Source organism: Belonocnema kinseyi, chromosome 9 (assembly GCF_010883055.1).
Source record: "Belonocnema kinseyi isolate 2016_QV_RU_SX_M_011 chromosome 9, B_treatae_v1, whole genome shotgun sequence".
In the NCBI taxonomy this organism is placed as follows: Eukaryota; Metazoa; Arthropoda; class Insecta; order Hymenoptera; family Cynipidae; genus Belonocnema; species Belonocnema kinseyi.
Window position 1 is genome coordinate 127,144,393 of NC_046665.1, and position 19,529 is coordinate 127,163,921.

General features: G+C 31.1%; 1 protein-coding gene across 2 annotated transcripts; it reads right to left on the bottom strand.

The window, feature by feature from the left end:
* Positions 1–5: 5 nt before the first annotated feature.
* Positions 6–15,751, bottom strand: LOC117180073 (cytoplasmic protein NCK1). 2 transcript variants are annotated; one of them, XM_033372389.1, is made up of 5 exons: positions 15,366–15,751; positions 11,641–11,817; positions 6,408–6,769; positions 5,257–5,883; positions 6–1,033 (listed from the first exon to the last, which is right to left on the bottom strand). In XM_033372389.1, the coding sequence occupies exons 2-5, from the start codon at positions 11,651–11,653 to the stop codon at positions 809–811; spliced, it is 1,227 nt and encodes a 408-aa protein (XP_033228280.1). In that variant the 5' UTR covers positions 11,654–11,817; positions 15,366–15,751; the 3' UTR covers positions 6–808. The 2 variants fall into 2 exon arrangements, with proteins under 2 accessions (XP_033228280.1, XP_033228279.1); XM_033372388.1 differs by having other exon boundaries at positions 11,641–11,858.
* Between the last annotated feature and the right edge of the window lie 3,778 nt (positions 15,752–19,529).

Below are 19,529 nucleotides of genomic sequence, written 5' to 3' on the forward strand. Positions count from 1 at the left end.
CTTTGTTTTTTTTTTACTTATGATACTGGTAGATCGTTCATACTTGCATATTATAACTATATCATTACTTGTTCGTTATATGTACTTGCAGGCTAGAATAGTGCAGTGCCCTGTACTGTACGAGTAATAAATGTATAAACGTGATTCGTCGCTGCATCACAATTATATTTGTTACACAGATATGAAAACAGACAAACTAATGTCGGGACTCCTCACTTTGTGTTTGTGTGTGTTGCAACTAGCCGAGTGTCGACCCCGTTTTGGGAAAGAGGTCGCTCAAGTCAATCTGGAGGCAGTTGCATTTGCATTCGCAATGAAGAAGAGTGAGGAGGAGCCTCGACTTTAGACAATAAAAATGAAAACAAACAAAAAAACAGAAAACAAAAAATGATACAAAGTACAGAAGAAAAAAAATCATCTCCTAGCTGCCATTTCGCTAATAGTTCGGAAGGAAGCATGAGTCTCATTGTAGTTGGATTTAACAGCAATGAATTATTATTATTGACTTGATTGATAAACTGCTGGACAAACACTAATATCCGTAGAATCGATCGAATTGTCAATCAATAATTATGTTAATCATCGTTTATGTATAAATGTATGTATGTATGTACGTATGCATGTATTTTTATGTACGAGAGGGATGATGATATCGATATACCTAACTAGAGGCAGGCGTCAATCGCGTTCAACGATTATTTATCCTAAAGCGCGTCATTACTGAGGACAAATTATTCTTAGTAATTAATTCATTAATTATTTAATTATTATTGTTGCTGTTGATGATGATGTTGTTGTTGTTGTAAAGTTAGCAGCCGTTACTGGTGGGAAGAGGTCCCTTTGGGAGAGGTCGCACCAGATAGAGTTTCTCGCCTTGCTTGTTCGTGTAAATGGGCGCTCGCTGGTAATGGTCTACTAGCTGGTCGAGCGTGTGGAATTTCCTCTGCCCGATGCAGTACAAGGCGCCCTCCACGTGTACCCTGAAGTGCTTGTTGCGTCCTGGCGCTTTCAGTGACACCGAGTAGTCTCCCATCTGAGTGCACAAATTCAACTTCTTACCATCTTCTACTCACAAACTCTATATTTTTTTTATTTTCTATTTACAGTTTATAATTTAAACCAAACTCATCGAATATCACACCAAACTCTCGCTTTCAGTCAACAGTCGGGGATTGCCTTCAAATGGCCTTGGACTGAAAGCGAGAGTTTGGTGTATTTTGCTACAGGGTGTCTAGTCTAGCGACCCCCCCCCCCCCCCCCCCCCCCCCCTCACCTATCAATTACAAGGTTTTTTCCCAGGTCGCTTTTTTACGTTCAATAATGAAATAATAGTTTGCAGCCTAAATAAAAATTGGCAATTCCACTTTTTTATTGATCAACAATTGTTAATCAGAGCCGAGCCACAAATAAAAAGGCAATTTTTTAATTAATGTGGAACATCAGTCGTCGCACAAGAGCTAGTACATATAGATTTTTATTCAACTGAGACATTTTTTTTAAGTATGAAAAAACATTTTAAATCTGAAAAACACAACTTTGAACGTTTCCAATCGAATACGCAAAAAGAGAGGAGGGAAAAATAAGGCAATTTCCAAATCCTCTTCTTTCTTTTCTCCCCCTTTTTTATTTTCGTTTTATTAATTTTAATAGATACACAAATGTTTTGTTTAAATTTTATCCTTGGATTCTCAGTTTCCTTAATTTCCAAGAATGTTGTAGTTAAATTTGAATGCCGGTCGTTAAAGAAGAATTCAAATTTCGATGTGTTTTGAGATTAATTCCTTCAACTTTACATTTTGATTCAAATAGAAATGGAATTTTTAAACTTGAATTCAATTTTTAAATTTCGAATTGATGCAAATTAATTTTTTTACTGATAAAACTAATATTATTATAATTACAGGACAAAAAAACTATACAATATTAATGATAATAGTTTATAATTCAATAATTGATTAATAATTGTTCGTAAATTAGTAAACTGAATAGAATTGACTGGATTTAAAAAAAGCAGACCTGGTTTTTTTTCAAGATAGACTTAGAAAATATGAAAATCTGGTAATTTTAAAAACGAACTTCTACATCAATCCCCGTGTGGCAATAGATTATTTTGATTAAATACTCCAGAAATTACCCAGTTATCAACTTGAAATATATACTGAAATTTTAAGTACTACAGGGTATAATTAATTATCACAAAATAAATAGTAAAATTAATAGGTCAATTTGGGATTTTATATCTTAAGATGTTTATGAAAGATAATTTGGTTTTAAAAAAATGTTTACAATTGAATATTTTTTAACTTTTTTAAATTTCTAATGCTTACTGCTTCAAATATTAAAATTTTTAGCATCTTTTCAAAATATGTAATTTTACATGTTTTTTTTTATCTGGAATAGTTCAATTTTGAAAACTTTTCAATTTTAAATATGTCAAAAATAAAAATTCTTAAATTTTGATTATTTTGAAGATCACAAGTCAAGAATTTTCAATTCTAAATCATCAAAGTTAACAAAATTTCAGGTAAAGCATAAAAATTTACAATTCAGTCCTATAATTTTGAAGATATACAATAGAAAATTCATGAATTTTGAAAATATAGAATTGTAAATTGTTACATTTCGCAGACTGATTTTAAATCTATATAGTTTGTAACGTAATTATATATATATATATTTTTTTTTTTTAATAGTTCCATTTCGAAGATTTAGTCAAAATTATAATTATTTTTAAAAATTTTATCTTCCGAGTCAGAAGTATAATACATTTTAATATTTAATTTTAATAAGTTTGAAAATTATTTGCATATTTCAGGCTTAACATTTTCCCCCTATTTTCCCTTTTCGTAAATAATTCTTTTTCCTTCGTGTTCCCAATGAACTTTCCCTTTTTCTCGTATTTTTCGCTCAAATGCAAATAGAATCAATAGAATTTATTTCGTTGGAAATATAAGTATTTTGTTGAAAATGCAACTTGTCTGGTCAAAAATTCAACCACCAGGTTAAACTGTATTGTTAGAAATGTTCTTTTGTTGAAGTTTCATCTCTTGTTTAAAATGTATCTTCATTTTTAGAAAATTAAGCTTCTTGATACAAAATTTAACTTTTAGGTTGAATATTAAACTCTGTTGTTGAAAATCATTACTGTTTTTAATTTTATGCTGAACATTAGTCTGTATTGGCAGAAAATTCATCTTCTTGTTTGAAAATTAATCGCTTTTGGTTAAAAGTGCAAAAAATAATCTGTTTTGTTTGAAGATTCTACTATTTTATTGAAAAGTCCTCTTTTTTGTTTGAATTCAACTGTTTTTTGTTTCAAATTAAAACCTTTTTTTGATGAAACATTGTTTCGTCGATAATTAATATTTTTTGGTTGAAAAATGAACTACTTAATTAAAAGTTAAACCACTTTAAGAAAATGAATTTTGTTGGTTAAAGATTCGTTATTTTAATAAAAAAATACATTTTTTTTGTCGAAAAATTATTTTTGTTTTTGAAAATTCAAATTTTTTTTAGATATTTAAATATCCGATTAAAAAGTAAACTAATAAATAGAAAATTAATGTTTTTGTTGAAAAACCGTATTTTCTGGTTGAAAATGCAACTACTTTCAAGATAATTCATGCTTTTGGCATACAAATGTTGAAAATTTAACGGCTTGGTTTAAAGTCGAACTAATTCGTTAAAAATTAGATTTTTTGGAAATTCGTTGTTTGTTTTTCATTAAAATATTAACCTTGTTTGTTGTTTTTTATGAATAATAATTTGTTAAACTAAAAATTCTACGATTCTGCTTCAAGTTCAAACCTTTTTTTTTAGTTAAAACTTGAACTATTTGGTTTAAAATACATTTTTTTTAGTGAAAATTCATCCAACTGTTTAATGCCTCAAATCCGAAATTTTCAAGTCAAAATCGCCTGGGAACAATTTTTGATAATTGATAGAAGGCGGGTTGTTTTTGTTTTTTAAAGCCAAGAATTAAATAATAAAAATGCCACACGATGAGAAATGTCAAGAGATTAATTTACGGAAGCGCGTGATTTTATAGCTACAATTATTACGTGATTTAAGGATGTACACCACGTACAATCAATCTCGAAAGTCGCATATCTTTAAAATGATTTTCAAAATCGACAAAAAAAGATCTATCATTAATTTCTGTAAATCTTGATAGAGGCTTCTGAGAACACTTAAGAAAAAATGAATTCAGGTTATAATTGTTTATTTAACAGCAGTTATTTATTGGTTTAGTTTTTTTAAATTTCTATCTAGGGAAAAGCTACAATTTTTATTTAATCCTAGTGATCCCAGGCCTCAATTTATGCTTCGAAGGATTATCTACAATATTTCTATTTGGGTGGTGTTGATTAGAATTTAAACTGTAATTGTTTATAACAACAATAACTGCATGATTTCTAAATTAATATTTTTAAAAATAAAATCCACCCAAATAGGAAGTTCAAAATTATAATATAGAGAATCCTTCAAAGAATAAGTTGAGGCCTTGATCATTAAGATTAAATAAGAATTGTAAGTTTTCCCTAAATGGAAATAAAAAAACTAAACTATTAAATAACTACTGCTAAATAAACAACTTAAACGTGAATTATTTTTTTCTTATGTGTGCTCAGAATCAAGCCTCCATCAAGATTTACAGAAATTAATAATAGATCTAGTTTAGACGATTTTATCAATTACACCAAACTCTCGCTTTCAGTCATCCCGTTCTCGGCCTTCCTAGAACTGCTGGCTCGCGCAGTTTCTCAGGGCAGTAGGGCGAGAGCGGTTGCGACATTATATATATATAGATATTAATTTCAATTAACAGCGAGACAGACGGCCCTCACCGTTTACGTTTCTGTCCCTCCGAAATCAGTCCAAGGCCATTTGAAGGCAACCCCCCGACACTGGTCTGAAAGCGAGAGTTTGGTGTGTTTCGAAAGTATTTGGCATAGAATTCGAGACTCGGAAGCAAAGGAGCATGGTCTAATGCCTGAAACTTCGAAACCTGTGATTTAAGAGCAAGAGATCCGAGATCTCAGTTGTCACGACAAAGCGTAATGAAATCAAGGAGCAGTGCCGTGAATTAATCTCCCGAAATTTCTCTCCGTGCAGGTTTTCAAGTAAAATTCTGCTGGTACTGTGTTGGATGTCGAGATTTGTAGAATGTAATAATAATAATTGTAATAGAAAATGTATTGTTTATAAACTTTAACTACTACTACTACTACTACTACTGCTACTAGTGGTACTCACATTTGTTTCGCTATCTCGTATTAAAAAATCACCATCGTGTCCATGCTGATTCAAGAGTGAGTCGCACTGGAGGCGAGTGATTCTCCCGTAGTACCAAGGCTTGCCGACAAGATGAGGTCGGTCTCCAGGATCGGGCCTTCTCTCCAGCGAACTCTCGACTCCCCCCATTTCATTGCTGCCAGGCATGCCTCCAATCCCAATTCCCCCCATCCCCATTCCCATACCGATGCCTCGCTCGCCTCGGTACGGCTGCGTCAGGTACTCGCTCAGCTCCTGGAGATAGTTCCTGGGAACGAGGCCGATCTGACCCTGGCCATTTCGGGCTTTGTACCATTCGGGGTCTGCGGGTGGACGGTCCAGAATCTCGAGTCGGTCTCCCTTCTCGAAGGAGAGCTCCTGGTCGTTGTTCGAGGAGAACGAGTAGAGGGCGACGACAATGTCGAGGACGTTTTCTGCCATGGCGTACGTGTGCAGATTCTCGTCCGCGTCGCCCTCCTCTTGCGTGTAATTCGAGGGAAACCATCCGGCCTGATTGCCGCTCTGCCCTCGCCACCAGCCATCGTTGCTCTTCTCCAGGATCAGAATTCTCGTGCCTTTTGCCAGGGAGAGCTCGTCAGTCTGCTGTGCCTGGAAATTATTGTCAAATGTGCTTGCTCAATTAATGCTTATACTACTGGACTACTAGTACACTCTCAGACAACATTAATATCTACTGAACCAAGTCGACTGACTGGTTGCTCTATTATTTAATATTAGGCTCGTCCAAACATTTTCAACTTTTCTTCAAATTGCTTTCGGCTCTACTGTATTATTCACCGTTGACATTTTTAGACCTGAAATCTCAACAGAAACAACGTCTACATTTCAACTGAATGAATAATATCAACTGACGCTCCGGATTCAATAATCCCGCATGACATTTTCTGAGACCTCCAGATTGTTCTAGTTGTCCCATGATGCCTTGAATTTTCAAGATGAATTATCAACAACAAACAATGATGAAATTCTATGCTCGCAAGAGTGAATACTTGTTATTGACAGAAAATTCGTGAAAATAGTAGTTTGACCGTTAATGGCAAAAAAAGTGTGTAGAAATGTCGGTCGGTCGGTCGGTCGGTCGGTCGGTGTATCTAACTAACTGGCTAACTAACCTGGTAATTGTATTTGACTACCGCCGTTCCGATTGCTTCGCTCGGATCGGCGGGCACTCGCCTGGCCATGATGGGTGACTCGACGGCCCGGGAAGGCGAATTACTCGTGGGGAGGGTTTTCGAACCCGAGCCCTTTTTGACCTTCTTCTTGATGCTGTCGAAAATCGAGGGCTTCTCCTTTTTGACGTAGTTGCTGGGAACGTAGCCAGCCTGTCCTCGGGCACTCTGAACACGCCACCAGTGCTTCGAGTCGTCCAGCAAAAGGTATCGCTCATTCTTCCGAAGGTCCAATTCCTGTTGACCCTGAGCCTCGTAATCGTACTTCGCGACAACGTAGCAAACGTCGTCTTGGCTTGTTTTACCTGACAAACATTCATTCAATCATTCTTTCTTTCTTTCTTTCATTTTTTTCCAGAGCTTTTTGCTGTTACATCGACCACTGGGCAAACATTCACCGAGTTATTTTTTATTATTTTTTTACAGCACAAAAGTTTATCACTCGTTGAATTGCTAATAATTCCAAACTTTAAAGTCATTCAAACTCTCGGAAAGATTCTCAAATTTCAAAGGAATTCCAATATAAATTATTCAACTTGACATACCTAACGTGTAGGGTCGAAAACCCCGAATTTTTCAAACGAAAACCGATGTGTAGTGTGGAAAAAAGTTGCCTCTGGGAAAGACAAAGCGACGCCAACAAAATTTCAAGTCTGATAATATTTTATCCTCGCGCTACAGTCAACATTTTCCCATTTTTTAAACAATTTTCTATGGGCCGAACAATTTTGGCGATTTAAAAAAAAGTAGAATTCTTGTTTATCAAAAATAATGTAGTATAAAAAATGTAACCTAATTTTTAAGCTTTCAAGTCCAAAACAGAAATCTTTTTGTACAAAAACAATTAAATTTTCAACCATAAAGTTGAATTTTGAACAAAGAAAGATTTTTTGGTCCATGAAGAAAATAATTTCAACCAAACTGTTGAGCTTTTGAGCCCAAACAAATTTTTTTCTACAAAGTAGTTCAATTTTCATCCAAAAAATATGAATTCTCCACGAAACATGTCAAAGTTGATATTTCAACTGAAAAAATTTTAATTTGAAATAAAAAAAAACCTAGATTCAACCAAAAAAGAAGAATTATCAATAAGATAGTTGACTCTTCAAAAAAAAAAAAAAAAAACCCGATTAATTTTCAATCAAAAGATATGAATTTTCAACCAATAGAATTAAGATTCAGTTACTTTTTTTTTAATTACATTAATTTTCTACCAGTTAGATTTTCAACTGAAAAAGCCGAATTTTCAATTGACAATATTAATTTTTAACCAAACATTTTCAATTGCAAATATTTATTCTCAAAAAAAAAAAAAACTTTCATCTAAATAATAAATTTTTCAAACAAAAGACATGGATTTTCAACTAAAATAATTAACTAACAACAACAAAATTTAGTCTAACAAAGTTAAGTCTAGCAATAAACACGAATTATCAAGAAAATACATGAATTTTCATCTAATCAAGATCAATTTTCAAACAAATATAATTTCAATTTTTCACAGAAATCATAAATTTTCAACCAAAAATGGAATAGTGTCAGTTAAAAAATTATTTTTAAATCAAAAACAAAACGAATTTCAAATGAAATAATTAAATTTTTCATCAAAGAGATGAATCTTCAACAACATGGATCTTTAACCAAACAGATAATTTTCCAATCAGTAAGATTAATTATCTACCAAAAAGACGAATTATTAATCAAATATATGAACTTTCAGTTAAACAAGACAAATTTTCAACCAAATAGTTGAGTTTTCAACTAAAAATAAATTTTCTACCAAAAATGGAATTGCTACATTTCTAGTAAAAAAAAGTTAATTTTCAATAAAAGATAAATCGAATTTTACATTAGGTATTAAAATTTCCACCAAAGAGATGAACCTTAAACCAAAAAAATTAATTGTTAACAAAATAACTGTACTTTCAACCAAGTATTTAAGTTGTAAACCAAAAAAGATGAGTTTTAAGTAAAATAGTTGAATTTTTAAACACAATTAAATTTTCAATAAAACGGTAGAATTTTCCACTAAAAAAAGATGAATCATCATTAAAATACATGAATTTTCAACTAAACGAGATTAATTTTGATGAAAATATTTAAATTGTTAACTAAAAATGATAAATTTTCCATCAAAGAGATGACTCAAACCAAAAAAAAAAAAATAATTTATGCCAAAGTAGGTCAACCTTCTACCAAAGAGAGATTGTTTAACCCTCTTAGCCTGGACTGGGTCTATTGTATCCAGACGATATTTTCGGCTTGGTATATAGTTGATTCAGTTTTGTGAAAATATTTCTAGTAATATGGTGAATTCATCTTATTAATTTTATAACATTCATTTTTATTAGACTTTCAGCTATAGTTTTAAAAAAATCCCGATACGTTAACTTGAACCACAGATATTTAAGTCTAGGCTGAGAGGGTTAAATTAAAAATATTATAAATGTGTAGTACACTGACAAATTACATTACAATTTTTTTTAAAATAATTTTATACTATCTTTCACAGGGAAAAAATTTCCCTTAATTGTTTGGGCCTATAGAAAGTTATTAAAAAAAAGGTAAAAATAAAAACTTTAACTCCGATGTTTAAGGCTAAAATATTAACCGATTTCATAATTTTTGTTTGATCTCATTTTTGCTTCATCAAAGGCAAAATTTTCAGTGCCACGCCGACAATAAAAAATTGCCAGAGAAAGTTAAAGGGTGGCAGTACAGGCCTACAAAAACAACAAATTCGGATTTTTTTTAGGAAAGCAAAAAACCTTTTGACAGATTTTAAATATCGGTTTTTGGAAACAAATAAAAATGAAATGTTTAAATTTTCAAAAAAAAAAAGAAATTGCTCCCGACAAATGGGGAAGCTAAATAAGAATAACAAATGTCTGATACGAACAAATTATTTCATTCCGAGAAAATCGAAATTTAGTGTGACGGTATCGCACTCATGGCAGTTGATTATTCGGTGAAAGGACCATAAAAAGAATTTTTCTTTCTTTAATAAATTAACAATTGAAAAAAGTATCTCGAAGAGAATTACAAAATTATTACTAATTATCCAGTTCTGTACTGCCATTCTTCAGTTATTTTTAATTCAAATTTCAGCAACTTTTAAATTTGGATGCTTTTAAAATTTGAAATTTTTGGAAAATTTACTTTAAAACTGGCTTTCTAAATATTTATAAATTTGTTATTTAAATTTCTTTCAAATTTAAATCAACCAATTGCTTTCAAATATATTCTGAAAATATTAAGAATGGGAATAATGATAAATAAAAATTAAAAAATAATTAAGCCTGTTCATAATTACAAAAGCAAAATTGAAATAACTAACAATCAGGTACTAATAATGTTCTAACCAGCCCTGTTCATCTGAAAACAAAATGGCGATCCCTTACTGTTCTAAGTTAGTTAGTTCCCAATATCTTCAGCGCAGCGCTAGTTGTCCCATCACTCCCTGTTTTTGCACTGTAAGCAATGCGAGTAAGCCACTTTAAAAAAAATTTTAATAATCAAAATGTTATTTTCGTAAAAAAAAATATTGAAATGAAAGGAATGCTACTCATTTTATATTTCAAAACTATTTTGCAAACGATGTATATAAATGCTAATGGAACACATGAATTAAAATGGCACTCAATAAACTCGGTAAAGTGGAATATTAGATTAGAATTTGAATAAAAAGTTAAATATAATCCTTTTTATATCTGAAAACGCAGTAATAAATATTTCTATCAATAAAACTTATAAATAGTTTTGTGAAAAAAGTTGTAAAAGTATACAAGTTCAAACTTAACATTTGAGGGTTTAGCGAGTACTTACACTAGTGAATATAATGAATAAAATGTAATTGAAATTGAATTAAGTTTTTATTCATGAACATATAACATAAAAATATGTAAAAACACGAAAAATAGTTTATTCAATAAGTCAAATTGTTAAAAAAAATATATTTTTCAGAGGAACAAATATAATCAATGTTTTAATATCTTTGTTTTAAAGACTAGAAAGGATATAATGATAAAAAAAGAGGAATTAAAGAAATTTTTGTTCACTGATTATTAAATAAAATGGTTTCAAACGTAAATTTAGTTAAATTCAATTCGAAATACATTATATCTCATATATATTCACAAGTGAAAGCATTCAAATGGTAAGTTGAAACGTAGCACAATTCAAATTTTTCTCCGGGATTTTTTTACATTCCATTAATAATATTGTTAATTAATTTTCGATAATAAACTTCAAGAATCATATTTTACTTTTCATTCAAATTAAAATTTAAGATATATTCCACTTTGCCAGGATTATTGTACGACCATATAAATTATATTTTGTCTTCAGTATTCATAGAAAATGATTGAGAAAACTATTTTGAAATGTTAAATAAGTAGCATTGTTTTAACTTCAAGAATTTTATGCATAAAAATAAGATTTTAGTTACTAAAAAATTAAAAAAGTGATTTAGTCCCATTGCTTTTTATGCAAAAGCAGAGAGTGATGGAACAACTAGCGCCGCGCTGGAAATGTTAGGAACTAATCAACTTAGGACAGTTGCGGGGTCAAGTTAAAATCTGAAATATGGAGAGATGCACAGGGCTGGTTCTAACTAAAAAAAAATACACTTCAATAAAGCTACAAACCATTCAACAAAACATTATAGTACAGTAACTAAAAATGACAATCTCAAGCTTTTTAAACGAGGACGAACGAGCTTTGAATGTAACAAAAAGTATAATACATGAAATTTCACGTGAAAATTCCACCGAATTTGTTCATAATACGTGGAAATTGACATGGAATTTCGTGTGAACAAATTTAATGGGAAAACTTGCATGATAAAATCCACGTGAATTCATCCAATAATGTGAAATTGTAGGTGGAAATCTACATGAATTCTTTGAAAGACGAAGAAATCCTAATGGAATTTCACGTAAATAATTTTTACACGTGAAATTTCAGATGTATAAATTTACGTGAAAATCATCGTGGATATTTCCAGCAGGGAATTTCGATTTGAAAGAAGAAAATAAAAAAAATCCAGGTAAATTCGCAGTGAGTGAATGAATGCAGCACGCTTTTTAAAACGGCAATGACCTCCCTCGTCGATGTAACATCAAAATAAAAATAAAAATAAAAATAAAAATGCAGATAAAAAGCAATATAGTCATACCCATAGCTGCCATGTGCGAAAACAGAGAGGCGTGTATGACTGACGTTCTACTTGAATGAATTATAAGTCTTGTGGTGTGTCGACAGCAGCACAAATGTACCGCAGATATTCATTATTTAGCTTTTTGTTTTTAATCTTGGCGCACCTTCTCATTTCTTGATTCAGGATCCATCGTTCCTAGTCGTAGAGTCGTAGAGCAAACAAGTGCATTACCGACACTTCAAGGAGAAAAGACGACAAGAGAAGAGAAGAGAAGAGAAAGAGCATTATTATTTTTAAACAAGCCGACACTTTTTGCCTCTTCCAATTTCCATTCTATTTTTATTTTCTCACTGATAGTGAGAAGACAAATTCCCCTACACACTTTCCTATAATGATTAATGATTTTCCTGACATTTTTTCGCGATTATAGGAAATTATCATAGAAGAAGTCACTTTACGAATAAATAGTATTGAAATAGTTATTGAAAAATCTGGAGAAACTGTAAATAAATTATTTATTTTCGAACGCTTACATAAAAGAGCATACACAATTTCATATTTACGAGAATTAATAACATTTTGAGGGGCACTGTTGGAGAACAACGCATAATGTAATATAAATTCTATCATTATTTTTAAAAATGTACAATAATAACTTAATAAGTTTAGATATCACATTAATATTTTAGATAAGATTAAGATTATATTTATAGTTCGGAGTTCATCTACATTAGTTTGTTTACAAATTCTGGTATTGGGTTGAAATTTTTATTCTTTCGTTGAAAATGTAACTATTTTCTTCAAAAATCACATTGTTTATAGAAAATTCAAACCTTTGATTAAAAATGTAACTGTTTTGTGGAGAATTCGTTTTTATTTTGGTTGAGGATTGATTTTTATAACTTAAAATTGATCTTCTCTAGTTTTGGTTGAATATTCAATTATTTTGTTGAAAAATCTTCCTTTTATATCAAAAAATCCAACTACTTTGTTCAAACTTGAACTAATTTAAAAACTAATTTATTGTTTGTTTAAAGATTCATCACTTTGATTGAAAATTTATATTCTCAGGTTGAAAATTTGATTGTTTTGTAAAAAAATCGTCTTTTTGAAAATAGACAATTTAACAATTTTGTATAATATTGAACTATTAGGTTGAAAATGCAAATTTATGCTTACAAATTCGACTACTTAATTAAAAATCAAACTATTTTTTCTCTAGATCTAACTGTTTAGTAGATAATAAACTTCTTTGCTGACAAATAACATTTTCGTATTAAAAACTGAACTTTTTTATAGATAAATCGTCTATTTGGCTTAAAAATGCAACATTTCTGTTAAAAATTGATTTATGTCGTTGAAAATTCGACTTTTTCGGTGGAACATTGGTGTTCTTTGTGGAAAATTCTTCTTTTTTGTTAAAAATCTAACTATTTGGTAAAAAATTTATCTTTTTGATTGAAGGTTCAACCTTTTGGCTGAAGGTTACACTACTTTTTTTAAACTTATTTATTTAAATTCCCTTTTTTTGTTGAAAAATTTTGTTGTATATTACTGTTTATTCTTTGTTGAAAAATAGTTTTTATCTGCCCCATTTTTTGTCAAGTATTCGACTATTTGGCTAAAAATTCATCGTCTTTTTTTGTAATTTAACTTGTTAAAAATTCAATTTTTTAATTTGAAAATTTGAAGATTCCATTTTTGGTTCAAAAAATATATAATTTAGTTAAAGATTCAACTATTAAATTTAAAACTTATGTTTATTGTTTGAAAAATCATCATTTTGGCTTAGTGTCGTTTTTTTTCTCGTTTAATTCAACTGGTTGAAAATTTGTATTTTGGTTCAAAATTAAATTTTTTGCTTAAGATTCATGTTTTCGGTTGAAAATTCAACTGTCTTCGAAAAAAATCTTCTTTTTGGCTTAAAAATTTGACTATTAGGTTAAAAGTTGAACTAATTTTTCGAAAATTATTCTGCTTTTCCTTGAAAGTTCAACTATTTTGTTGTTAATTTAACTTTTTGGTTAAAAATTAATTTTGCTGTTATTTAAAATTTGAAGGACTTGAAGTGTGACACATTGAACTCAATATTTTATTTTCATTATTTTGATTAAAAACAACTACGGTAGTGAACTAGGGGTGGTAAACTCAGCTGTTTAAAATGTGATTAATTCTCATAAATATCACAGTTTTTATGCAATTTCATATGACTGTTCAAAAATAAATAATTTAGTCAAAGTTTATCTACTTTCTGCAAAAATTCTTTGAATATTTTAATATTATTTGTTGCTATACATTATAGGAAAGCCATTTTGAGCCTATGATATTTTTTCACGGTATAAATATGTACTTGATTCAATAAACTCCAATTTTTCATTAAATTAAAATCTAAAAGAAATTAATTTTTTCTAGGATCCCGAAATAAGTTTCAAAGTTACAAAAATAAATTGCTGCGACACAGACTTTTTGCTTACTGAAAATCATAAAAATATATTCATGCAAATCGGACAATGCTTTCTAACTAAATTACTACTTTACTTAAAAACTATTATTTTAAAATACTGATGCTTAATTTTTTGCTAAGAGGCACTTAAAATTAATACTTGATCAATTCAAATAATAATTTTGAAAATAAAATAAATTCGAGTTCAAATAATATAAATAGATTTACCAAATTTATTATTCGAGTATAAACATTCCAATTGAAAATCTAATTTTTTCATTCCAAAATAGCATGCACAGTAAATAAATATTTTTCTCTTTTCTGTGAAGAAAACAATACTGACTCTAAAATATTGGTAGAAATCATCATTGACTCGAGACAGTAAATTAATGATTACTTTTCATTAAAAAAATAGGTCAGACTTTTTTATACAGATATATTTTTCAGTTACACTTGCTGATAAAATGGATTACTTATTCAAAATAAGAACATAATTTTTCACTGCACTAACGAAATTAATAAAATCGAAACTTCTAACCTCAAAATTGACAACAAATAAAACCGAGTTCTCAAAAATAAGATTCTCTTAAAAGTAGCCTCAAAATGGCACAAAAAACAAAGAAAACGGGAAATTCTTTGAGACGTTCACATAAAAATATAATTTAAAGGACTCCATTTTATAGTAACAGATGTTGTGTGACAATAACGTTCGCCTTGTGCACACGGCAGTCTTATACGTTTTCCACTGACCATGAAATTCAATGAATAATTATCGTTAATTTGTCCTGACATCTTGTGCAACAATTCAGACGGACGAAAGATAATAAAAACTCGAACTCTATTTCTTTACTAGAGAAAAAGCAATCTGTATAATCAATAATCTACTGCATGAAACAAGTCAACAATTGACCCACGAAAAAAAACACTCCCTAGTCATTATTTCAGTTGTGTATTCATTATTAAAAAACCAGGTGACACTTTTGTCCCACTAGAATTTACTCACGATCGATCACAGTACAAACACTCGACACTTCTAACCCTGTCTTCAAGAACCTCCCGAAAACTCAAAATTTACGAATTACTCATTTAAATCCCCAAGAAGGTCACACATTCTAAAAAATGACCCTCAATGCAGAAAAATCTATACGAAATGCACATAATTTGACAAGAGGCAACATGACTAATAAGAATGTGATATTCGATATTAAACACTGAATGCCGCAAATATAAATCCTTTGACAACTCTGCCGAGAGAAACGACAGTTACAGTTAATAAGAAGACGGAAATAAGCAGACTTACCGATTTTTAAACTTGACATATTCCTTCATAAAGCTCTCCGATTTCAAGCTTGTTTCCCCCCTCGCCCTGAACAACAGCCATGAACTGTAAAGCCTGTAAAGAGAGATGTTATGGGGAACGATGAACTTTGGGGCGGGGATTGAGGGAAAGGGAAAGAAAGATTTCGGGCGAGAACATTCATTCACGAGCGTTTGTTTCTTCCAGAAATATCCTCGATGTTTTATATCTGGGCAGAGATAAAACAATTAACCAAATCACTCCGTAGATTTTCGCAGTACATATACAATTTCTTTCCCGGCGTGATATTTTCTAGTTAACGGATAAAGACACTGTATTTTCTAGCATGTACGAGTACGACCGAGACCCCTCCCATAAAAAGACACAGTGATCCCAACTTTGGCATGTAGAATTCCACTCCCCATCCCTGGTTGCGCAAAATCGCTCTACGTGTTCAGGTATGGGTAGTGGTATTCGTGCTACGTGTGACCCGTTCACATATCACTGGAACTCTTTCCATAATTTGCCAAATAATTAATATTAATATTATTTAGTATACCTAATACACACAAACTAGTAGTGACCTATTTTTTATGTTCATTGACAGCAGTATGATAATATAACTTCTTAAAATTCGTTATTTCATTATCTTTTTTCTAGAAAATAAGGGTACCTTTTCACGGAGCCTTGTTTTGAATTAATCGTGGAATTAATATTTTTCATAGGATTCATTTCTGGCTGCTTTGCGGGTTTATGGCAAATTTGATTGGTTGAGAACCTAGATACCGACTCGATGTGTCAAATTAATTCATCAGTTTATTCAAATTCGACCTTCGTAAAAAGGTGCCCTAAAGGTGTTTTTTTCACGGATAAGTTTTTGGAATAAATTCACACATCGAGATTCTAGACCAATCAGATTTGCCATATACCAACAAGATCACTAGAAATTGGTAGATATTCATTTGTCCATAATCTCAAGTGGCCACCATCTCATTTTGCCACAAATCAGCCATGTGCATCTGAAAACAAAATGGCGATCCCTTACTGTTCTAAGTTAGTTAGTTCCTAATATCTTCAGCGCGGCGCTAGTTGTCCCATCACGCCCTGTTTTTGCATTGTAAACAATGAGAGCAGACCACTTTTTTGTATTTTTGAATACAAAAATGTTATTTTCGTAAAAAAAAATATTGAAATGAAAGGAATGCTACTCATTTTATATTTCAAAACTATTTTGCAAACGATGTATATAAATGCTAATGGAAAACATGAATAAAAACGTAACCCAATAAACTTGGTAATGTGGAATATTAGATTTGAATTTGAATAAAAAGTTAAATATAATCCATTTTATATCTGAAAACGCAGTGAATAATAGTTATATCAAGAAAATATATGAATGGTTTTGTGAAAAAAGGTGTAAAAACATACAAGTTCAAACTTAATATTCAAGGGCTTAGCGAGTACTTACACTATCTTAAATAAAATGAGAAAAATGTAATTGAAATTGACATAAATTTTTATTAATGAACATATAACATAAAAATATGTAAAGAACATCAAAAATAATTTATTCAATAATTTACATTGTTAAAGAAAAACTATTTTTCAGGGGAACAAATATAAATTATAATTTTACAAAACGTTCAAGATGTAAATATAATCAATGTTTCAACATATTTGTTTTAAAGACTTCGAAGGATATAATGATAAAAGAGAAATTAAATAAGTTTTTTAAAATTTTTCAATGATTATTAAATAAAATGGTTTCAAGTGTAAATTCAGTTAAATTCAATTAGAAATAGATTATATCCATTATATGTATATTCATAAGCGACAGTATGCAAATATGGAAAGTTTAAACTTAGTACCATTCACAATTTTTTCCGGGATTTTTTTTACATTCCATTGATAACATTGTTAATTTGTTTTCAACAATAAACTTTAAGAATCATATTTTACTTTTCATTCAAATTTAAACCTAAGATATAATCCACTTTGCCAGGATTATTGTACGATCATATAAATCATATTTTGTATTTAGTATTCATAGGAAATGATTGGAAAAGTATTTTGAAATATTAAATGAGTAACATTGTTTTAATTTCAAGATTTTTTTGCATGGAAATAACATCTTGTTTACTAAAAAATTAAAAAAAGTGATTTAGTTTCATTGCTTTCTATGTAAAAACCGGGAGTGATGGGACAACTAGCGCTGCGCTGAAGATATTAGGAACTATTCAACTTAGGACAGTTGCGGGGTCAAGTTAAAATCTGAAATATGGAGAGATGCACAGGGCTGCGCAAAATGACTAAACTTTAAATCGGAATGAGTTGGATACTAGATGGAAATGTACCTAAAAAATTCTAAATTCTTCGAATACTTACTAAATAAATACGTACCCAGTGGACAAACAAGTCCTTAAGTTGTCCTTTAGATGTCTTGTTACGGACGTCCTGAAGACCTTTTAAAGACATGAAAAGATTCAAAGAGTATCTTAAAGACGTGAAATTACATAACATAGAGGTACATTCTAAGAACGTCTTTAAGATATCCCATTGTCCACTAGGTACCCTAGAAAGGAATCATATGTAAAATATTAATTCAAAACAGGCTTCCCTGAAAAGGTACCCTAAATCGGGTTGCATTGATCTCAAGGATTTCATCTTTATATTTTAAAAGAGTCACTGTAAGGGCGCTATTGGAAATAAAATAATTTCCACTTGTCCGGCAAGGTCAGACCCGGTCAACTATTTGGTAAATAAATGGCGAAATTTAGCGCTCTCTGCGACGGGCAGGAGAACTGGAGAAGCGAGAATGCGTTGGTCGCTATATACGTGTATGCCCCTGCCTTATATGTGTTGACTAGTAAAATAATTTAAGAAGAAAGAATGAATAAAGACAAAATTAAGGAAACAAGACACACAAAACAAGAAATGAAAGATAATTAACATTTTATTTCCCACTTCACTTTTTCTCATTTACTTCATGTCATCGATCGCTTGACTATTGTTCCATGGCATGACCTACACAATTCCCAGTCAAAAGATACCCGAATCGTCCTCGTTGAGCAATTTCTGTCACTAGTGGCGCCACGATATCAGGGTGGTGTCCGATGGCAACGTCAATCTTGGTTCAAATTGCAAATCATCAAATGCAGAGGCAGGTGAGCGGTGAGCCAAATGACATTCTCCAGGTAGTTTGGCGCTATGATGGGACAGCACCCAAGAAAAGCTTTTCATGGACTATAGATTTTGAATTAATATTTTACATATGATTAATTTCTAGTTACCTTGTTGGTTTATGGAAAATGTGATTTTCATTAATGTAAATCAGCGATTCTCAAACTACTGCGGACGGTCACGGGCCCAACCGTGGTCTGTGAAAGCCCACCCCGGGTCAGGCAACCACCGAAGGGGGATGCCAGCCCGGTTCCAGCAACTCGGCAGCCCCTCCCCCCGATATGATGACGCAATCATTGTCATGAGATATAAGGCTGTTCCAATAACCCAAATCGTAAAGACATTGCTCAATTGAATTTTAATTAGCTGAATCCTTTTCCTGATAAAATTTTAATAAAATGAAAAATAAGTTGTTGAAAATCGGTTAATATTTCCCGTGATTAAGTAAATCTTTGAGTGCATGAAAAATTACAAGAACTCTCCACTAGCATTGAAGATTTCAAACAATTTTTATCAGCTTTGTTTTCATCTTCCTAAAATTATATCATGAAATCGCTTCAGCTAATTAAAATTTAATTTATTAGTTTTGTATCACATATTAATTTTTTTCAACCGAATCTAATTCTCTAACAATGGAAAGGTCACGTGAAGCGTGCAACCGTCCGCATGACCCGCAGTCAAGTACCAAGGTACCTTTGGTTCTAGTATATTGTAAAAAAATCGTAGGGTGGCGGCCCTGCTCCTCCCTAAAAAGTGCGGAAAAGTTTGGAAAACGCTGATATGAATCATCAGATACATTGATAATAAGCGTAAGAAGTTTAATTTTTCCAGTAGATAGACTCTAGTGTCTATTTCTTACAATACGCCCGATATATTTGCTATATGTGTACGAGGGTGGATTGATAAGTTTCCAGCCTGACCAAGAGATGGCGCCACTAGGCCTACCTTGAGGTGGCGTTCTATAGTACCATCCTTAGATAGCTTGTA